Below are 23,235 nucleotides of genomic sequence, written 5' to 3'. Positions count from 1 at the left end.
ACCTCGTTAATGCGGGAAATGGCAAATAGTTTGAAAGAAAAAGAAAGAAAAATGTATATATATATATATATATATATATATATATATATATATATATATATATATATATATTTTTTTTTTTTTTTTCTTTTATATATATATGTGCATTATTACATGACAGCTAGAGACTGAGTGTGAACGAATGTGGCCTTTGTTGTCTTTTCCTAGCGCTACCTCGCACACATGAGGGGGGAAGGGGTTGTTATTTCATGTGTGGTGGGGTGGCGATGGGAATTAATAAAGGCAGACAGTATGAATTATGTACATGTGTATATATGTATATGTCTGTGTGTGTATATACATGTATACGTTGAGATGTATAGGTATGTATATTTGCGTGTGTGGACGTGTATGTATATACATGTGTATGTGGGTGGGTTGGGCCATTCTTTCGTCTGTTTCCTTGCGCTACCTCGCTAACGCAGGAGACAGCGACAAAGCAAAATAAATAAAACAAATAAATGAATAGAATATATATGTGTGTGTGTGTGTGTGTGTATGTGGGTGGGTTGGGCCATTCCTTGTCTGTTTCTTTGCACTACCTCACTAACACAGGAAATGGCGGTTACCTTGCTATATATATATATATATATATATATATATATATATATATATATAGGGAGGTGAATGCAAGAGTTTTGGAAAGAGGGGCAAGTATGAAGTCTGTTGGGGATGAGAGAGCTTGGGAAGTGAGTCAGTTGTTGTTCGCTGATGATACAGCGCTGGTGGCTGATTCATGTGAGAAACTGCAGAAGCTGGTGACTGAGTTTGGTGAAGTGTGTGAAAGAAGAAAGTTAAAGAGTAAATGTGAATAAGAGCAAGGTTATTGGGTACAGTAGGGTTGAGGGTCAAGTCAATTGGGAGGTAAGTTTGAATGGAGAAAAACTGGAGGAAGTAAAGTGTTTTAGATATCTTGGAGTGGATCTGGCAGCGGATGGAACCATGGGAGCGGAAGTGGATCATAGAGTGGGGGAGGGGGCGAAAATCCTGGGAGCCTTGAAGAATGTGTGGAAGTCGAGAACATTATCTCCGAAAGCAAAAATGGGTATGTTTGAAGGAATAGTGGTTCCAACAATGTTGTATGGTTGCGAGGCGTGGGCTATGGATAGAGTTGTGCGCAGGAGGATGGATGTGCTGGAAATGAGATGTTTGAGGACAATGTGTGGTGTGAGGTGGTTTGATCGAGTAAGTAACGTAAGGGTAAGAGAGATGTGTGGAAATAAAAAGAGCGTGGTTGAGAGAGCAGAAGAGGGTGTTTTGAAATGGTTTGGGCACATGGAGAGAATGAGTGAGGAAAGATTGACCAAGAGGATATATGTGTCAGAGGTGGAGGGAACGAGGAGAAGTGGGAGACGAAATTGGAGGTGGACAGATGGAGTGAAAAAGATTTTGTGTGATCGGGGCCTGAACATGCAGGAGGGTGAAAGGAGGGCAAGGAATAGAGTGAACTGGATCGATGTGGTATACCGGGGTTGACGTGCTGTCAGTGGATTGAATCAGGGCATGTGAAGCGTCTGGGGTAAACCATGGAAAGCTGTGTAGGTATGTATATTTGCGTGTGTGGACGTATGTATACACATGTGTATGGGGGTGGGTTGGGCCATTTCTTTCGTCTGTTTCCTTGCGCTACCTTGCAAACGCGGGAGACAGCGACAAAGAAAAAAAAAATACATATATATATATATATATATATATATATATATATATATATATATATATATATATATATATATATATATATATATTACTATAGATAGATAGAGATGCTCTGTGGAAGGTATTAAGAATATATGGTGTGGGGGGCAAGTTGTTAGAAGCAATGAAAAGTTTCTATCGAGGATGTAAGGCATGTGTACGTGTAGGAAGAGAGGAAAGTGAGTGGTTCTGTGAATGTTGGTTTGCAGCAGGGGTGTGTAATGTCTCCATGGTTGTTTAATTTGTTTATGGATTGGGTTGTTAGGGAGGTGAAAGCAAGAGTTTTGGAAATAGGGGCAAATATGCACTCTTGTGGATGAGAGAGCTTGGGAAGTGAGTCAGTTGTTGTTCACTGATGATACAGCGCTGGTGGCTAATTCGTGTGAGAAACTACAGAAGCTGGTGACTGAGTTTGGTAAAGTGTGTGAAAGAAGAAAGTTGAGAGTAAATGTGAATAAGAGCAAGGTTATTAGGTACAGTAGGGTTGAGGGACAAGTCAATTGGGAGGTAAGTTTGAATGGAGAAATACTTGAGGAAGTGAAGTGTTTTAGATATCTGGGAGTGGATTTGGCAGCGGAAGGAACCATGGAAGCAGAAGTGAATCACAGGGTGGAGGAGGGGCGAAAGTTCTGGGAGCGTTGAAGAATGTGTGGAAATCGAGAACTATATCTCGGAAAGCAAAAATGGGTATGTTTGAGGGAATAGTGGTTCCAACAATGTTATATGGTTTCGAGGCGTGGGCTATAGACAGAGTTGTGTGGAGGAGGGTGGATGTGCTGGAAATGAAATATCTGAGGACAATATGTGGTGTGAGGTGGTTTGATCGAGTAAGTAATAATAGGGTAAGAGAGATGTGTGATAATAAAAAGAGTGTGGTTGAGAGAGCAGAAGAGGGTGTTTTGAAATAGTTTGGTCATATGGAGAGAATGAGTGAGGAAAGATTGACCAAGAGGATATATGTGTCAGAGGTGGAGGGAACGATGAGAAGTGGGAATCCAAATTGGAGGTGGAAAGATGGAGTGAAAAAGATTTTGAGTGATCGGGGCCTGAACATGCAGGAGGGTGAAAGCGTGCAAGGAATAGAGTGAATTGGAACGATGTGATATACCGGGGTCGACGTGCTGTCAATGGATTGAACCAGGGCATGTGAAGCGCCACACATGAAATAACAACCCCCTCCCATCGCATGCGTGCGAGGTATGGTGTGGGAAGTAAGCCACTAGAAGCTGTGAAAAGCTTTTATCAAGGATGCAAGGCATGTGTATGAAAGAAAAAAGCTGAGAGTAAACGTGAATAAGAGCAAGGTTATTAGGTTCAGTAAGGTTGCAGGACAAGTAAATTGGGAGACAAGTTTGAATGGAGAAAAACTGGAGGAAGTGAAGTGTCTAGATATCTGGAAGTGGATTTGGCAGCAGATGGAACCATAGAAGCAGAAGTGAGTCACAGGGTGGGGAAGGGGGCGAAGGTTCTGGGAGCGCTAAAGAATGTGTGGAAGGCAAGAACATTATCGCAGAAAGCAAAAATGGGTATGTTTGAAGGAATAGTGGTTCCAACAACGTTATAAGGTTGTGAGGCATGGGCGATAGATAGGGTTGTGTAGAGGAGAGTGGATGTGTTGGAAATGAGATGTTTGAGGACAATATGTGGTGTGAGGAGTTTGATCAAGTAAGATATGAAAGGGTAAGAGAGATGTGTGGTAATAAAAATGCATGTGGTTGAGAGAGCAGAAGAGGGTGTATCAAAATGGTTTGGTCACATGGAGAGAATGAGTGAGGAAAGAGTGACAAAGAGGACATATGTGTCAGAGGTGGAGGGAACAAGGAGAGGTGGGAGCCCAAATTGGAGGTGGAAGGATGGAGTGAAAAAGACTATGAGCGATCGGGGCCTGAACATACAGGAGGGTGAAAGGCATGTAAGGAATAGAGTGGAGTGGAACAATGTGGTATACCGGGGTCGACATGCTGCCACTGGATTGAACCAGGGAATGTGAAGCATCTGGGGTAAACCATGGAAAGTTTTGAGGGGCATGGATGTGGAAAGGGACCTGTGGTTTCGGTGCACTACACATGACAGCTAAAGTCTGAGTGTGGACGAATATGGCCTTTGCTGTCCTTTCCTAGCATGCGAGGGGAGGGGGGTGTCATTTCATGTGTGGCAGGGTGGCGGTGGGAATGGATGAAGGCAGCATGTATGAATATGTGCATGTGTATATATGTATATGTCTGTGTATATGTATGTATGTATACGGTTAAATGTATAGGTATGTATATGTGCGTGTGTGGGCTTCTATTTATATGCATGTGTATGTGGGGAAAGGGGAGAAAGGATACTTCCCACGTTTTCTTGCATGTCATAAAAGGGGAGGGAGGTGGAAATCCTCCCCTCCAGTTTTTGCTTTTCCAAAAGAAGGAACAGAGAAGGGGGTTAAGTGAAGATTTTCCCTCTTAGGCTCAGTCCACTGTCTTTAACACTACCTTACAAATGTGGGAAATAGCAAATACGTACAAAAAAAAAAAAAATTTTTAATTTTCCAAAAGAAGGAACAGAGAATTGGGCCAGGTGAGGGTATTCCCTCAAAGGCCCAGTCCTCTGTTCTTAATGCTACCTCGCTAATGCGGGAAATGGCGAATAGTTTAAAAGAAAAAGAAAAATATATATATATATATATATATATATATATATATATATATATATATATATATATATTCTTTCCTCTATACATGTTCACTGTTTCCCACACTTGAGTACTACAAAATCTGGAAATCTGTGACATCCTATTTATTTTCGGATTTGGATGAATCAACATTTTGCTGAGAACAAAATTGAAATCCATATAATACTACTCCAAGAAATACTATACTAATAATCACATTTGACTTTTTCTCTTCACTGGCATCTTCCTTGTACTTCACCATCCTCTCATAACGAATTTTTGCATGTCCTCTGCGCTCACGACTTGATTCATAATGAAGCTTTGTCCATTCATCAAAATCAAAAATAGGAGTTCTACCTGCTGCAGTTGGTGCTCGACTTCTCCTACTCCGAGACTCGTAGAATTTAGAAGCATATTCCTCAGCTTCAGCAGGACTTGCTGCTGTTGAAATATTGAGAAGGCCCTTGTCATACATCTTTCTCTTGTGAAAGTTTCCTAAGATTTCATATGCCTCTGTTATTTCCCGGAACCTAACAGAAGTGTCTTCTTTTCCTTTACTTTGGTCAGGATGATATGTTTTCGATAGCTTGTAGTAAGCACTTTTAACCTGAAAAATGAAATTCAACCACTGTAGCTCACTTAGAAGAAATAATACATGACATACATAACCTAAAAAATCAATGAAATTACAATGCACTCAACCATTCCACAACTGTGAATGTATACATATGCTCATATATGAAATGGAAAGAAGATGAAACATTAATCTTTTTTATGAATTCCATGCTTTCACAGCTAACCATATGCTACATTACCTATGATTGTTTTAAGGATACTCTTACACCCAGAGTGCAGTCTCCAAACAAGCTTCCACGTTACTCCTCTGTTCAGTCAAGCTGTTAAAAGCTGTAGCCCTTAGGTTTATGTCAGCTGGCCTGTGCAAGTATTTTCCTTTCAATACACTTCATCACCATTTCCCATATTAGTGAGGTAGCAAAGAAAGGCCCCATTCACTTGCATCCAACCTCTAGCTATTACGTGCAATGCACTGAAACCACAGCTCCCTCTCAACAACCAGGCCCCAAAGACCTTTCCATGGTTTACCCCAGCTGATTCATGTGCCCTGGTTCAGTCCACCGACAGCACATTGACCACTGTGTACCATGTTGGACCAAAGCTGACTTTTCATTCATGGTGTAATCTCAAAGAGTTGGAATTCATTAACACTAACAGTAAAATATACAGGGATATCCCAATGAACACTTACAATCCATTCAAAAAAGAAGCTTTCAACAGGGATATGGATACGAAGATATGGTCATAGTGTTATTTCTTACCCATGAGTACTTCCATTATCACCTCCAAAGTAATACTTTTCCCATCACCTTTGGTGTATTTCTAGCACTATCATTAGCAAACCTTTTTCCAGATATAATGGGATAGATAATTTACAAATAATCTTTAGATTAAAATGAATGAAGCAAATGAGAGATCAAGCAGTCATACATTTAAAACGAAGAAGCACAAGAAGCTTAAGCACTGTCTGGCCCCGAGTGCTCTGCATAAATTATCGTATCTCTCTTCTACACTTAATCGCCTCTTTCCAGAATGGCTTGCAATTTTCATCAACTCTGCCTCATTTTTTTCTTCTAAGATCCTCATCTACCTTCCTGTTATTAATACATATCATTCTTTTAATTCTTCTATTCTTGGCTTTACACTCTTTGCCCTCCATTCCTCAGTCTTCAAATCTAACAATATTCCTTTGAAAGGAAAACATATGGTTATATCTCTTTTCATACATGTTCACCATTTCCTGCATGAGCACATGACAGAGCCTTGGAAGGAAAAATCCTCACTTGGCTCCTTACTCTGTTCTTTCTTTTGGAAAGTGATACAGGAAGGGAGGATTTCTAGCCACCCGCTCCCACCCCTCTTAGTCACCTTCTGCGACACACACATGGAATATGTGGGAAGTACTCTTTCTCCCCCACCACCAGGGATAATATGGTAATATATCCCCATGTAAAGATAATGGTAACCAAATTATTACCAAAGAATGTAAAATCACTTGGTATTGTTCACACTCGTATTTCTCATACCTTAATGGAGATTAATGGTGGTTAATAAAGGTTAACATTATTTTAGGATTTTCTAAGCTCAAATATATTACAAAAGAAAGTACAGCTTAAACCAAGGCAGATCACAGAGTTTGGTAATTTTTGGGTAAATATTATAGTTGATTGACTGACCTCATTCTGGCAACATACATAAACAGAGAACATATTTAGGTATTTTACTGAGAACAGCAAATATAGTATATACAATGGCACTGTTGTTTCAGGGCACAAGGAAAGTCTTTATGAGGTGAAGGAAAAACTTATCAATGAACTCCTAACACTTTGTAAAAGTTATGTAGTCTTGTGAAACATTATCTGAATGATTTTCTTTTATCATTTTTTTTATTTTGCTTTGTCGCAGTCTCCCGCATTAGCGAGGTAGCGCAAGGAAACAGATGAAAGAATGGCCCAACCCACCCACATACACATGTATATACATACACGTCCACACACACACAAATATACATACCTATACATCTCAATGTACACATATATATACACACACAGACATATACATATATACACATGTACATAATTCATACTGTCTGCCTTTATTTATTCCCATCGCCACCACATCATACATGGAATAACAACCCCCTCCCCCCTCATGTGTGCGAGGTAGGGCTAGGAAAAGACAACAAAGGCCCTATTCCTTCACACTCGGTCTCTAGCTGTCATGTAATAATGCACCGAAACCACAGCTCCCTTTCCACATCCAGGCCCCACAGAACTTTCCATGGTTTACCCCAGACGCTTCACATGCCCTGGTTCAATCCGACAGCACGTCGACTCCGATATACCACATCGTTCCAATTCACTCTATTCCTTGCACGCCTTTCACCCTCCTGCATGTTTAGGCCCCGATCACTCAAAATCTTTTTCACTCCATCTTTCCACCTCCAATTTGGTCTCCCACTTCTCCTCGTTCCCTCCACCTCTGACACATATATCCACTTGGTCAATCTTTCCTCACTCATTCTCTCCATGTGACCAAACCATTACAAAACACCCTCTTCTGCTCTCTCAACCACACTCTTTTTATTTCCACACATCTCTCTTACCCTTACATTACTTACTCGATCAAACCACCTCACACCACATACTGTCCTCAAACATCTCATTTCCAGCACATCCACCCTCCTGTGCACAACTCTATCCATAGCCCATGCCTCGCAACCGTACAACATTGCTGGAACCAGTATTCCTTCAAACATACAAATTTTTGCTTTCCGAGATAATGTTCTCGACTTCCAAACATTCTTCAAGGCTCCCAGAATTTTCGCCCCCTCCCCCACCCTATGATTCACTTCCGCTTCCATGGTTCCATCCGCTGCTAAATCCACTCCCTGATATCTAAAACACTACTTCCTCCAGTTTTTCTCCATTCAAACTTACCTCCCAATTGACTTGACCCTCAACCCTACTGTACCTAATAACCTTGCTCTTATTCACATTTACTCTTAACTTTCTTCTTTCACACACTTTACCAAACTCAGTCACCAGCTTCTGCAGTATCTCACATGAATCGGCCACCAGCGCTGTATCATCAGCGAACAACAACTGACTCACTTCCCAAGCTCTCTCATCCACAACAGACTGCATACTTGCCCCTCTTTCCAAAACTCTTGCATTCACCTCCCTAACAACCCTATCCACAAACAAATTAAACAACCATGGAGACATCACACACCCCTGCCACAAACCTACATTCATTGAGAACCAATCACTTTCCTCTCTTCCTACACGTATACATACCTCACATCCTCGATAAAAACTTTTTTCACTGCTTCTAACAACTTGCCTCCCACACCATATATTCTTAATACCTTCCACAGAGCATCTCTATCAACTCTATCATATGCCTTCTCCAGATCCATAAATGCTGCATACAAATCCATTTGCTTTTCTAAGTATTTCTCACATACATTCTTCAAAGCAAACACCTGATCCACACATCCTCTACCACTTCTGAAACCACACTGCTCTTCCTTCACTCTCTCAATCAATACCCTCCCATATAATTTACCAAGAATACTCAACAAACTTATACCTCTGTAATTTGAGCACTCACTCTTATCCCCTTTGCCTTTGTACAATGGCACTATGCAAGCATTCCGCCAATCCTCAGGCACTTCACCATGAATCATACATACATTAAATAACCTTACCAACCAGTCAACAATACAGTCACCCCCTTTTTTACTGAATTCCAGTGCAATACCATCAAAACCTGCTGCCTTGCTGGCTTTCATCTTCCGCAAAGCTTTTACTACCTCTTCTCTGTTTACCAAATCATTTTCCCTAACCCTCTCACTTTGCACACCACCTCGACCAAAACACCCTATATCTGCCACTCTATCACCAAACACATTCAACAAACCTTCAAAATACTCACTCCATCTACTTCTCACATCACCACTACTAGTTATCACCTCCCCATTAGCCCCCTTCACTGAAGTTCCCATTTGCTCCCTTGTCTTACGCACTTTATTTACCTCCTTCCAAAACATCTTTTTATTTTCCCTAAAATTTAATGATACTCTCTCACCCCAACTCTCATTTGCCCTCTTTTTCACCTCTTGCACCTTTCTCTTGACCTCTTGCCTCTTTCTTTTATACATATCCCACTCATTTGCATTTTTTCCCTGCAAAAATCGTCCAAATGCCTCTCTCTTCTCTTTCACTAATAACCTTACTTCTTCATCCCACCACTCACTACCCTTTCTAATCAACCCACCTCCCACGCTTCTCATGCCACAAGCATCTTTTCAGTCACTACCTACTGGAAGTTTGGTGTGAAATTGTTTAGAATAGCTATGCATCACAATCAGCCTTCAGTACTGACTTTTAATTGTTTTCTGCAGTGCTAGTTAAGTGTTTTGAGGATATAATTTCAGTTGCAGAGCATGATTAGGGCCATTGTTTTACTGAACAAATTAATTTACACAATAAGGGACATGTATATAAGGGAAGTATGGAGTTACTCTATGAAAAGTAGGTAAGACACTTTAATATATCAATAGAACTTAAACCTCATGAACCCTTACTTAGTGGCTTAAATGAGGGCAGAAGTAGTGCAACATTTATTCCATCTGCTGGGATTGCATGATCACCTTCTGTGTTATCTTTTTCCTGAAATAAGGCTAAATGTTGGCAATGAATTTTCATGTAGTGATTGGTTATTCCAACAAGATATCAAACATTAGGATAATCCTTGACTGCTAAAAAGCTTAGGATCTGTTAATCTTTCATAGGTGTGTTATCTACATTCAAATTAATTACATCAATAACTTCATTTTTTCAAAAAAAGATAACCTCCAGCTGGGGTATGTCAGGTCACAACATAAAAAGGAATTAACCCCCAATTTCCTTTAATATTTCACCATCATCTTATGAAAGATAAGACAGACTGGTCCTCTGCAGGCATTTCTGTAACACAACACACTATAAAAAGCACTTATCTATGTCCATTAATCTGTCTACATCTGTGATGACTGGTAACCTTGGAAACTCCCTCCAGGGGTTGGCCTTAATAAAAAGTCTCCAGATCTGATGAATACCAGTGCCAATTCTTAACCTTCTATTGCCACACCCTTAACAGGCCATTGGCAAAGGGGAACTCTAGCACAGTGTTTCCAGAGGCTCCTACCTAATGTTCCTCCTGGCTACTTTTAATTAAACTTCTAACCTACCACTTGTACCTAATGCACACACCTTAATGTTCCTACCCACTGCTACTACCAAATGGTCTAATGTTCCTACCTACAACTTCTATCTATTACTCCTAACATTTTGTCAAGAGGCAGGGCTAGCACATAGCATTCCCCACAGGAAAATCTACAACTACAGAGAATGAGTTGTGTGAGTGAGATGTCAAGTGCTATCTGTTACAAGGAAAGATTGTATATTTGAAGACAGAATGCCAACAATCCACATATGGGTGAGGGAGAAAGAAAAGACAGCTACCTTGGTCAGAGGATTGTAACTTAACAACCACTCAAGTGCTGGCTCACAATGCAGCCATCACAAACCTCCTAATACCCAAGCGGTAAGTACCAACAATATACCTCCCTAGTTGGTGGCTGCCTCCCAACTAATCCCTAACTCTTAAGACATAAATACCCATTTTCCAAAGCTAGTCTCATTGTAGAACTAAAATAGACTTTTGAATGCTCCATATAAAGTTCTCACACTTTTACTCTTTTCCTCAAATAATACCACTCCATAACAAAATCACAATATATTCAAAGCTATTAGAACGATAAAGTACCAACTACTTTAGCAATCCATAAATCATATATGCCTCATCAAATCTTTCTACCTTTTCCCTGATTTTCAAAGCCCTCCCTACTAGCAATTTCTCATTAATGTAAGATGTCAATACACATCATAAGCACCTCCTTACTAAATCATTATCTCATTACTGCAAGATGTCATTACACATCATAAACACCCCCTCTCTAAGCCATTTCTAAAAAGTTTATGGAACCCAATGATATATTTTTCTTCTACTTCCATAACTTGCATCTGTGGTGTCCTTAAACTACAGATTTACCCATTCTGGTTTGTTTAGCCTAAATCTCAAGTCATCTACCAAATCCTACAACCTATATTTGAATTTTCATATTGTAAATCTTAATATAGTATAATTATCTATAACATCAGAATCGCTTTCAGAATAAGTTTGGGTGTTACACCAGAATCCTTTTTATAGACGGTCATGGTGTTACACCAGAACACATTTATGGGGGCTCCTCCAGCTCCAAGTCTGTTTTACTTAGTAGCAAGGACAGATGGACTACTTTCAAAAGTTCTTTGAAGAGACTGAAATCTCCTTCATCAGCTACAGGAGGTATAATCTCAAGCAACTTAAGTCCGGTGACACCAAAAGATAATTAGAGCCTCCCATACAAAACATATATTACCTGTGCTTGTGTAGCTTTAGGTGTAAGTTGAAGAACGTCATAGTAGTTTTTCTTATATTCGATATTCTTTTTCTTACTTGATATTCCAATAATTAGTTCATAACAAGTTGAACTTCTTGTTATGCGAAGAAATTCATTTCTTGAATATCTACTATTCCCAATTAACGCTCTACAAACACTGTACTTTCTTGTAAAGGTAATTAAGGTACTTTTAATGTTATTCCCGAAAATGACTTGAACCATTTTCAGCGTAGAACCTTCAGGCGAGAATGGCTTATCACACCGCCTTTAGATTATTCATGTTTCTTATACAAACTCCTGATTTCCAGTAGGTGTAAATACAAATATTGCCGTCACAACTTTAGGTCAGCTGTTATTGCCAATGATCAGCTGTTGCGTAAGGTCGCATTTCGATTAAAATCTAAATTAGGGATAATTATTAATTCACTGTCTGCCACTCGGTAAATTCTATGGTTTATTATTGCAAAGTGGTATGTATGCAGTTGAGTACAATCAAGATTTTTTTCCTGCGAGATGATTTATATTTTCTTAAATTACTAATCACCGAGTTATATTTTTCTCTCATCTATTCTTGTAGCATTTAGAATATGTTTAATCCTATACAGTTCAGTTGGTTTTCTAAGGATGTTTTAGCCTTTCCACCCTTCCCTTCTTTTATGCCTTCTTCACTATGTGCATCGTTCTTTGTAGTGCAAATTCATTCTTCGTTCTTTGGTATATCTATTTCCTTCCCTCTTCCCCGAATCATTTCCTTAATTTCCGATATCTATTTGTCAGTATTTCTAGTAATAGTCTATCTCATAAAATCAAATGCAGCTTTTCGACGAGGTAATTATGACTACCAATTTAGTAAAAACCTATGATATATGATAATGTGAAACAGCCTACGGCAATTATCACGAAATTTTCATTCAGTGAAACAAAACGATCTATCTTTTCAGCAAAATTCATTATATACTTATGTCAGGGTTTTGTGCGGGTAATAAAGCTGACAAGGTTGATTCATTTATATATATATATATATATATATATATATATATATATATATATATATATATATATATATATATATATATATATATATATAAGGATGAAAACTTCTGTAGGCCCTAATAGTCGAAACTGCTATATATCTTATCCCAGTGTAAAGAAAAAAGTTCTCTCAAAGGCCATTGTTTCGCCATATAATACCTTTGAGTTATACAGTCACCTTATAGCTAAATAAGAAAGGAAACTTCCCTGCAAAACAAGCAGAAGTCCAAAAGTTCCGTCCATGTTACCTGTACATTGTCACTGGTCACTTCACTGTGAGTCCTAAGCACTCAAACTTCAATATTTCATCAAAGGTCTTTATCGAATTTTAAGGGCAAAGATATTGCAACAAAAGAAAATACTATAAGTCAAAACTAGAGACCAAAAGATAAAAAGTTTTGAGCACTATTTTTTAAGTCATAGCTTTATAGCATATATATTCCCATTTTGATAAGTGTATATTAAGGGCTTTGCAGTGAAAAAAAATTATATAATGTCGCTTATAGCGCACTTTGTGCGATTCCCGGTAGACAAACATCCACCCAGGAGGCAGTCTAGATAGCTCCGATTGGTCGACAAGAAGTGCTCGAAGCCTTGTGCTGTATTATCTCGAGAAATTGACATGTCTTTATTTTGTGTAAGTACTTCACTTTTCCTTAGTTAAGTATAGGGTTGTATGACTTACAAAAGATAGTAATTTCTCTGGTTATTATTTGTATATGAAGATATTAGAGTTTTACGCAAGGTTATGTCATCCAACAAATTTTTAGTCATCAAATTTCAAGCTTCACCATATATGTTTCATTTGTTTTTTAATATTTTCCCTCAGAAGTAGTAAAATTTTCTACTGATTTTCCTGTAGATCAGTAGTTTGATAAAAGCTACGTAATTTGTTATACAAAAATCAACGATCGTGTACTCAAGACGCATTGTATTGATAATCTCGGCTTTGCAAACTTTTGTACAAGTTCGTTTTGCTGTTGGTTTGCACTGAAATGATGATTTATTATTGAGAGGTAAAATAGTTACGCATCCGTTTCACAGCACAGTCACTTGAAATATATACACATTAGAATCTAAAATAATTAGCATGCGCATGCGCGCTTCTCATTGGATTTCGTCATAGGAAGCTGTTGGTTTGGAGAGAGAGAGAGAGAGAGAGTAGTGTAAAGATAACTAGTGAAATTCTACAAAATAATACATTTTACTCCTGTTCATTCGTTGCTGCATTGATCTTATCGACAGCACAGTAAGTCTGGCAACATTCTTTACTCTTACTTACATTACTTTTGATATTGACAATAGCTAAGTATTGTTAAATGGTCGTCGGTGGCGTTCAAGCGTATAACTTAACGTGGATACTTTGAGGAACTGTGTTTTGTCGACAGATATTTGTATGCCAGGGTTAGATGAATCGTTTCAAAATCCACCTGTTTGTAGCAGATGACAGGCTAATGGCATTCTTGGATTATGGGTGCTGGAGATTGATTATTGTCGTTTTCTTTTTTTTTTCACTCCTTGGAATTTGATAATTTAGAAATTGAGAGGAGTGTGTATTCATAACAGGGTGATACAGGTGACTCAGAAAAGTAATGTAACAGTTATGTTAAAGTAATGGTACAGTTATGAAAAATTAGAATTTTGTCGAGCTATCACATAGACAAAGTATTTTCATCCTACATGATATTTCCGCACTGTTTTTTTGTGTTGCAAGTTAAATAACCAGTTTATCATTTTCAGGCAATGCCAAACGCCACAGCAACAAATTAATGAAAGGCGCGTCGTTAAATATGATAATAAGTAGATAGAATCCACCATTTACCTTTATCGTTCTATTTAGTAAGTGTTTAACTTCTTAGAATACATGGACTGTGAAATTATAAACATATTTTTCCTGATATAGCACTTTGAGTATATTCATGATATTTCCAATGTGATCCTCGTAATACAGTGCAAATGATTGATGGCACACCTTACAGATAACATTGTAAATATATGAATATGATTGTGCTAGATGCAAAATGATTTCATAATGACTATAAAGGTTTATGAAAGATGAGCACAGTTACTTGTGACATTGCAGAAGAATCGAAAATTTTTAACACGTCAATGATATTAACAATTTTTCCATAAGAACAATTGTACTTGTTTCATAGCTTCTATAGTTTGACATTGACTCGTAGTGGAAGATCATTCCACTGATTCATTGACATTTCATAAGAGGATGATACCCCCTTCGTTTGACTTGGTGATACTGAAGGTCTTAGTCAGAGAGATCAGTCAACATACTGATGCAGCATACTTTTTCATAATGACATAAGAACTCTTCCTTGTAGACGTGTTGATAAAGATGCTGGTTATTTTGATTGTCTTTTGTTTGTTGTCCATCAAAGATTTGTAGTGATTTGAAGGTACTGAATACCAGTTTATTTGTAGATGTTTAAAGGTGTGTCTGACAAGATTTACTTTTTAGTGTATAGTACTTGTTGATTTAAGTTATTATTCATGATGAAGTTCATTAGATTACTACTTTTCTGGTTATCGAACATTACTGAATGGAATTAGTGTAACTGCTTTTCCAGTACTTCAAAGATTTTTGTGTACAATGTGGGAACCAAGGTTAAACCAGCTCCACCAAGCCTTAGGTATGTACGTTGTATCATTGATGATAATTTTCACAATTCTAGCTCTTTGTTTTTTTTAATGTACTGTGATTTTTCCTCAGCACTAGTTTAGTGGTTAAGAGAATACAATAATACTTGCTGCCATGAATTCTGACCTTTGTGTTTTTTGAGCTTTATTGAATTAGATGATAGTAGTGAGGGTTATGCTTATCAGAAAAAATGTCGGTAAGTGGTGTAGAAATAGAATATATATTTATTAGATTGTAATTTAGTGTAGCACTGCATCTCTTTTAGTCATGAATATTTTGTTCTGTAATGTTTGTATATGGTATAGATGATACAGCTTTGGAGCATTTTTTTCAGCTTGTTTATTGAATTTTATTTCGTAGATTAATTGTAGTGAGGGTAATGTATATCAAGGAAGATGTTGGTTGAGTATCCCCTATCCATGGTTTCTTGGATCCCCTGGCTGCACAGCACTCACTAGCAAGGACAAGATGGATACCTTTGAAGTGAGAAGCTATTTGATGAGACTGTTATGTGGTTTTGGTGCATTGCACATGACAGCTGGAGAATTGATGTAAGTGAATGCAGCCTTTCTTTGTCTGTTCCTGTCACTACCTTACTAACTTGGGAAAAGGTAAACAAGAATGAAAGAAGATAGTTCCTCAAGAAGAAAAATAAATGTTTATATTTGTGTATGTTATATTTACAACTCTGTCCATTTTAGACTTTTCTAAAACCGATTTATATTTATATTAAGGAAGTTTTTTTTATTTGTAAAGGTATTTTAATTTGTTTCATTGAAGATAACTTACTTAGTCATTAGCCCTGTAATACCTTACTTTAGAATAACAGATGTATTTAATGATCATGAGAATTTCACTAGTGATGGTGCTTTAATTTTACATCCAAACAACTCAAAAGGTGTTTCGTTTTGTAAGATAGAGTGTGTTCTAATATGCCGCTCATGTTTTCTGCTTTTCATTATTATCTTTGAAAGTACAAAATTTGACCCGCCTGCCCTTGACCAAATCTTGGATATGTGCTTATGTTGAGGTAGATAGGAATCCATCATGGACTATGATTGACAAGCTACTGGCCAACATTGCTTCCTGTATAACACAGCTTTTCAACTTGTTCTATCAATTGCACACCTCACTGCTCCTGCATGTTCAGGCCCCCAAACATTCTAAGCATCTTTCTTTCTATCCTTCCACCCCATCCTTGGTTTCCCAATTTTCTTTGTTCCCTCCACTTCTGACACATATATATCCTCTTAGAAGTCCTTTTCTCACCATCTTCATATGTCCTTACCGTTTTAGTACACCCTTTTCAACTCCCTTGTATATACTTCTCGTACTACTTGTACTTATCTTAGTTCTTATTGATCAGACCTACTGACAGTACAGTTTTTTTTTTATTATTTTTCATATCCAACACATGTACTCTTTTCCATACTGAGTCCCTAGGACTCTTGCCTCACATCCGTACAATACTGATGGTACTCCTATACCATCAAACATAGCCATCTTTGCCTTCACAGACAATTGCCTTTTGAAACTCACCTGGACCCCCCAACCTTTGGTTCACTTCAGCTCCAGTGGTTTCATATGCTGCCATGTCAACTCCTAGGTATCTGAGAAAATCCACTCCCTCCAAGTTCTCTCTATTCAAACTTGCATCTGAACTAACTTGTCTCTCTCCACAGCTAAGTGTAATAATCTTGCCTTTATGCCTTTATTCACATTTACTCTAATTTTTCTCCTTTTACACTATCTCCCAGACTTTGAAATCAACATCTGCAGTTTCTCACTTCAATCAGCCACCTATGCTGTGTTATCAGGAAGCAGTAACTGACTCTCCCCAAGACATTCTGCTGGTGTGCCCCTCTTCTAAACCTTAGCAGTCACATCCCTAGTCACCTCATTCATTAACATTAAACAGCCTTGGTGACATTACACACTTCTGCTGCAGACCAACCTTTACTTGAAACCACTCACCCTCTTTGTCTCCTACTTGAAGTATGACTTATTTTTGTGATTTAAAACTTCTGCTTCTGGTAGCTTTTCTCCCTTCCATGTGTTCTGAACACTATACACTAAAGATATCTGTTATCAGCTCTGTCGTATAATTTCTCTTGAATTATAAGTGGCTTATACAAATTAAGTATTTCTCTCACTGTCTAAAACAAACACCTGATTTACACATCCTCTGTCACTCCTGAAACCTTATTGTTCCATCCTCTTTCACCATTCTCATAAAGAACATACTAGGTACTGTAAGCAGGCTTATACCTCTGTAATTCAAACATTCACATATGTACCCCTTGTCTTTATAGTGTCCCTTTTTTGGCATTGTTTCAGTCCCTAGGCACTTGACCATGAGCCATACATTGAAAATCGTAACTAATCAATCAACAACACATTCACACCCTTGATTAAGAATTTCAACTTCACAGTCCTATTCACTCTGGCTGCCTTGCCTCATTTCATTGCACAAGGCATTCACCATAATTTTTGGTTTCCCCAGACCACTTGTCATGACTTTCACTTCGTATAACTCTATGTCCAAAATGTCCCACATTTGCCATCCTACCACCAATGAAATTCAACAGCCTGTCAAATGCTCACTCCATCTCTTCATCTTGTCTCTTGTTACCACTTCCCCATTTGCCCTTTCACCTATGCTCTCATTTGCTGTCTTGTTTTTCTCACACAAATAACCTCTGTCATAAAATTTTCATATCCTCCCTGACGTTTGCTGATGCTCCAACCTCAACTTTCATTTGCTGGATTTGTTTTGTCCACATAGCACAAAAATTATCTTTACACCAGTGAACATCATGTTTAGTTACCCTTGAGTTACCCTGTGCCTGTTGCCTGTTAAGGGTGATGCACTAAAGATTAAGAAAAAGGGCTGGAATTCAACAGTTGCAGTGACTCTTTTGCCATGGCTACCCTCTTGAGGAAATGGGTGGTAGTAATGTAGATAGATATACTGGTAAAGAAACAGCAGACTTCCAACTGCATTGGTTGGACAGTAAGCTTGTAACATTGTATGGGCTTGAAAATAAAGTGCATGTTGTTTATTTGGAGAACTTTTATTCCAGTGAAGGGCTTCATGAAGGGTGAAAGAAATAGATTCATATGATTCATTACGTTTCCTTATGAAAAAATTACTTATAGAGATGAAGATTCAAAATGAAATCAGGTGAACTCCCAACGGTGTGGGGAAAATGAAGCACAAACAGTGCTTGTCTGAACGTGACTGGATGTAGTTAGGTTCACTAACCTGTCAGCTGTGGGTGATGTAGGTGTTAGTGAAGAACCAATGAAACTGAACATGCAAATACTATGTATCCTGTTTATGAGAAGACTTGACAAGTTTGACCACTTGTCTACTTATTGAAAGGGAGCACAGAAAGGTGGTATCATACCATGGTATTTCCTGATTGAGGTGGTACTTGTATTTAAACATGCACAAAACCCTAGGGATTGTTAAGTCAGCAGAAGTTCAGAGGAGAAGTTTAAGGTTATTCACTTCATGGATATCTCCAAAAGAGATTGAAAAAGGAGTTGCTGAATGTTTGTGTGAACAAATACTTGGATAATAATGTTCTTTGCAGTTTGAAGTTAAGAAACATCACCCTAATTGCCTTATGTGCAGCATCTTTCCTTCAAAGGGCTCAAAAAAGAAAAAGGAAAAAGGGCCATGGAGGTAAAAGTAAACCACCTGTTACTTTGGGCATTTTATTGATAAGCCTGCCTTGTGTATGTTGCCATGCTTTAGAGAACATTTCTCAAAAGCTGAAGATAAGAAAGTGTCAGTGCACTGAACACTAATTAGTGAAAGCATTTCCCACAGTGAAGTAGCACTAGGAACTGATAAAGAAATGACTTCATTCACACACATCCACTCTCTAGCAGTCTTTTATAATCAGAGTCCCTCTGTCCACAATCAGGCTGTATAGACCTTTCTGTGGTGTCCCCCATGCATCATATACCCTGGTTCAGCCCATTGACAGCATGTCATCCTCTGTAAACCGCAGCACTCCAGTTTGCTATGTCGCTTGCATGCCACATACCTTCCTGTATGTTTAGGTCCCAGTCCTTCTGAGCATCTTTCAACCTCCTCCTAAGTTTCTCCACTGTTTTGTTTTCAAGTTGCTGAAATGTATATCCTTTTAGTTATCTTTGGCTCATCCTTTCCATATGTCTAAACCATTTCAGCACATCTGCTTTCTCATACATACCCCTCTCTTTACCACACCTCTCTCTCTTTATGTATCATTTTTTGTTCAATCAATTCTCCTTACATCTTATATTCTCCTCAGACATTTGATTTCTGACACATTCACACAGTTCTTTACATTTTCATCTAAGGCCCATGCTTTGCATCCAAACACACTGAAGGGACTACTATGGCATCAGATTACTCGTCTTTGCCATTAAAAGAAAGTGACCTTCCTTTCCATGACCTTAAATCCCTTGCCCACCCGATGGCTGACTTCATCTCCCATGGTTCCATTTGGGGAGCTGAGATGAGCCATAGGGCAGGTGAGAGGCCAAAGATTTTGGGTGCATTGAGGAATGTGTGGAAAGAGAGGTCACTTTCTTTAAGGGGAAATATGTAAGAGTAATGCATGAAAGACCTGATGCTGTGAAAGCTATGAGTATGATTTTGTTATATTAAGAATTTTGCATTTAGAATAGCCAAAAGGCTCAGTCGTCTGTTCTTAATGCTACCTCGCTAATGCGGGAAATGGCAAATAGTATGAAAAATGAATTAGATTTAGATATAGACATATCAGAATGTAAATGATACTATATTTTATATTTTCATTATCATAACTTACATTGAAGCAGCAGATAAAGAATAAAACCATTGTAAAATAACTTTTATTTTCCTCTTGAAATTTGCCTTTTTTTTTTATATTATTTCCTTTTATATGGGGAGTGACATTATGTAATAAATATAATTTTGTTTCACACTTTTTCTCTAGAGAGGTAGTTCCTGGAACAGATGAAGAAATGGCCTCTTTCACTTACATCATTTCTTGAGCTGTCGTGTGTAATACACTGAGATCACAGCCCCCTTTCCATGGCCAGAAGGCCCCACATGTCATTCCATGGTTTCCCCATGGCCACTTCATATGCTGTGGGTCAGTCCACAATGCACCAGCTCACTCTATCCTGAGCACTTTTTACACCCCCTAGCATGTTAAGGCCCTGAGCACTCAAAATGTTTTCCATCTCCAGTCTGCCTTCCTTTTTTTTTTCTTTTTAGATCTGTCCTCCTCTCCATGCTTTTTTTCCATATTCCCAGACCACTTCAGTCCCCCCTCTTCAACTCTCAACCATTCTCTTCTTATTGCCACACCTCTCTCTTACGCTATCATTTGTTGCACAATCAACCCTCCTCACACCATATGTTGTCCTTAAATGTTTATATCCAACAAATTCACTGTCTTCCTTACATTCTCATCTAATTCTCAATCTATACCTTTCATCCATACAACACTGTCAGGACCACTGTACCTTCAAACATACCCATCTGTACCGTCACAGATTGTGACCTTCCTTTCCATCCATTTCTCAATTTTCCCTTTGTACCCTTACCCAACTTATAACTGACTTCAGCTTGCATTGTTCCTTTCACTGCCAATTTAAAAAACAATTAACTACCTCCAGGTTTTCTCCTTTCAGACTCCACTCCAAGTACCACGTCTCTCTGCTCTGCTAAGCCTGATAATGTTGCATTGATTCTCATCACTCTCAAGTCTTTCCTTTCACACACTATCCCAGACACAGAACCAGTCTCCTTTTTGAATCTGCCATCAGTGCTACGACATCAGCATACAGTGATTGGCTCACCTGACTGATGAACTACTCTATACCTCTGGTGCCTGTTCCAATTAGAACTCCCTCAAAGAGGTGGCCACGGCAACTGAGTCTCCATGATTAAAGAACTCCAGTGTCGCTTCGTAGCCTTTAGTGCCTCACCCTTAACAGACCACTGGCATAGGGCAACTCAAGTGCAGTGTTTGCGGAGGCTCCATCCTAATGTTTCTTATGACCACTTTTATCTGTTTCTACCTAATGCTCCTGCCTAAATGTCCCCACCTACTACTTCTAGGAGAACTACTTCTCACAAAACCCTTGCATACACTTCTCTCACAACCCATCCACAAGCAGACTGAATAGCCATGACATCAAGTATTCCTGCCACTCTCTCTCCTTGCTGCTTACATGTGCATGTTCTTTACTGTCTTGGTGACAGCTTTCCTACTGCTTCTAATAACTTTTTACACCATATTAGTAAAATCTTCCAAAAAATATCTTTATCACATCTATCATATGCTTTCTCCAGATCTGTAATGTCAAATACAAATCCTCCTATTTCTCTCTATTTCTTACACATTCTTTGAAGCAGACTTCTGACTCCTCACACCTGCTGCGACTCCTAAAGCCATATTTTTCCTCCCCAGTCTGATGATCTGAGCATACCACCACTCTCCCTTACTACTTATTAGCCATACTTAACAAACTTGTATGACTGTAATTCTGACATTCACCTTTATACCCCATGCTTTTATGAAGTGGCTCTGTAGAGGTACTTTGTGGATCCTCAGGCACCACACCATGATCCATACATAAGTGAAGAATTCTGACTTAACAACAGTGTTCCCGTCATAAGAAATTCAGCTGCAATACCACCCACTCCAGCTGCCTTGCCACATTTTGTGTTGTGCGAGGCATTCACCATCTCTTGACATTTTACCAAACTACTTTCCACTCAGATTTGATCTTTTTATAATAAATAATGTAGAGAATAAAATTTTTGTGATGCCATCCCCATCCCCACCCCACCCCACCCCCAGCTCCTGCCTCTCCTTGTCACCTATGACTCAGGGACTCTCAGGGAACACACAGGTACAGTTCTTTTGTACATGTTCGCTGCTTCCTGGGTGAGCAAGGCATCCAGAACAGATGGCTGAGCCTTATAGGAATAATAATAATGATAAAAAATCTCATTTGGCCCTTTGCTCTGTTCCTTTTGCAAAACAAAACAGAAAGGGAGGATTTCCAGCTCCATGCTCTCATCCCTCATAGATGCCGTCTACTACACACAGGAGGTACAAGGGCAGTATCATTCTCCCCTATCTTGTGTAAATATTTTTTTTTTCTTTTTTTTTCCTTTGTCGCTGTCTCCCGCATTTGCGAGGTAGCACAAGGAAACAGACGAAAGAAATGGCTCAACCCACCCCCATACACATGTATATACATACACGTCCACACACGCAAATATACATACCTACATAGCTTTCCATGGTTTACCCCAGACGCTTCACATGCGCTGATTCAATCCACTGACAGCATGTCAACCCCGGTATACCACATCGATCCAATTCACTCTATTCCTTGCCCTCCTTTCACCCTCCTGCATGTTCAGGCCCCGATCACACAAAATCTTTTTCACTCCATCTTTCCACCTCCAATTTAGTCTCCCACTTCTCCATGTTCCCTCCACCTCCGACACATATATCCTCTTGGTCAATCTTTCCTCACTCATTCTCTCCATGTGCCCAAACCATTTCAAAACACCCTCTTCTGCTCTTTCAACCACGCTCTTTTTATTTCTACACATCTCTCTTACCCTTACGTTACTTACTCGATCAAACCACCTCACACCACACATTGTCCTCAAACATCTCATTTCCAGCACATCCACCCTCCTGCGCACAACTCTATCCATAGGCCACGCCTCGCAACCATATAACACTGTTGGAACCACTATTCCTTCAAACATACCCATTTTTGCTTTCCGAGATAATGTTCTCGACTTCCACACGTTTTTCAAGGCTCCCAGGATTTTCGCCCCCTCCCCCACCCTATGATCCACTTCCGCTTCCATGGTTCCATCCGCTGCCAGATCCACTCCCAGATATCTAAAACACTTTACTTCCTCCAGTTTTTCTCCATTCAAACTTACCTCCCAGTTGCCTTGACCCTCAACCCTACTGTACCTAATAACCTTGCTCTTATTCACATTTACTCTTAACTTTCTTCTTTCACACACTTTACCAAACTCAGTCACCAGCTTCTGCAGTTTCTCGCATGAAT

General features: G+C 38.9%; 2 protein-coding genes across 9 annotated transcripts in view; one reads left to right on the top strand and one right to left on the bottom strand.

Annotated features, from left to right (window-relative positions):
* The window catches only part of LOC139754205 (dnaJ homolog subfamily C member 30, mitochondrial-like), a 56,868-nt gene extending 44,924 nt beyond the window's left edge, over window positions 1–11,944 (bottom strand). Inside the window, exons 1-2 of one of the 2 annotated variants that reach the window (XM_071671443.1) lie at window positions 11,433–11,944; window positions 4,605–4,994 (exon numbers count right to left, since the gene is read on the bottom strand). In XM_071671443.1, the coding sequence (XP_071527544.1) occupies window positions 4,605–4,994; window positions 11,433–11,675 (633 nt within the window). In that variant the 5' untranslated portion in view covers window positions 11,676–11,944. Of the gene's footprint in view, window positions 1–1,218; window positions 4,995–11,432 lie in introns of those variants that run through there. The other variant, XM_071671442.1, reaches the window with a different exon arrangement.
* Window positions 11,945–13,016: 1,072 nt separating this feature from the next.
* Window positions 13,017–23,235, top strand: part of Alas (5-aminolevulinate synthase) — a 141,896-nt gene continuing 131,677 nt past the window's right edge. For 2 of the 7 annotated variants that reach the window (XM_071671429.1, XM_071671422.1), the window contains exon 1: window positions 13,017–13,122. In XM_071671429.1, coding sequence (XP_071527530.1) covers window positions 13,108–13,122 — 15 coding nt within the window. In that variant the 5' untranslated portion in view covers window positions 13,017–13,107. Of the gene's footprint in view, window positions 13,123–13,595; window positions 13,735–15,498; window positions 15,690–23,235 lie in introns of those variants that run through there. The other 5 variants (XM_071671431.1, XM_071671424.1, XM_071671428.1 and 2 more) reach the window with 4 other exon arrangements.

Source organism: Panulirus ornatus, chromosome 16, assembly GCF_036320965.1.
Source record: "Panulirus ornatus isolate Po-2019 chromosome 16, ASM3632096v1, whole genome shotgun sequence".
In the NCBI taxonomy this organism is placed as follows: domain Eukaryota; kingdom Metazoa; phylum Arthropoda; class Malacostraca; order Decapoda; family Palinuridae; genus Panulirus; species Panulirus ornatus.
This window is presented reverse-complemented; position numbering and strand designations above follow the sequence as displayed.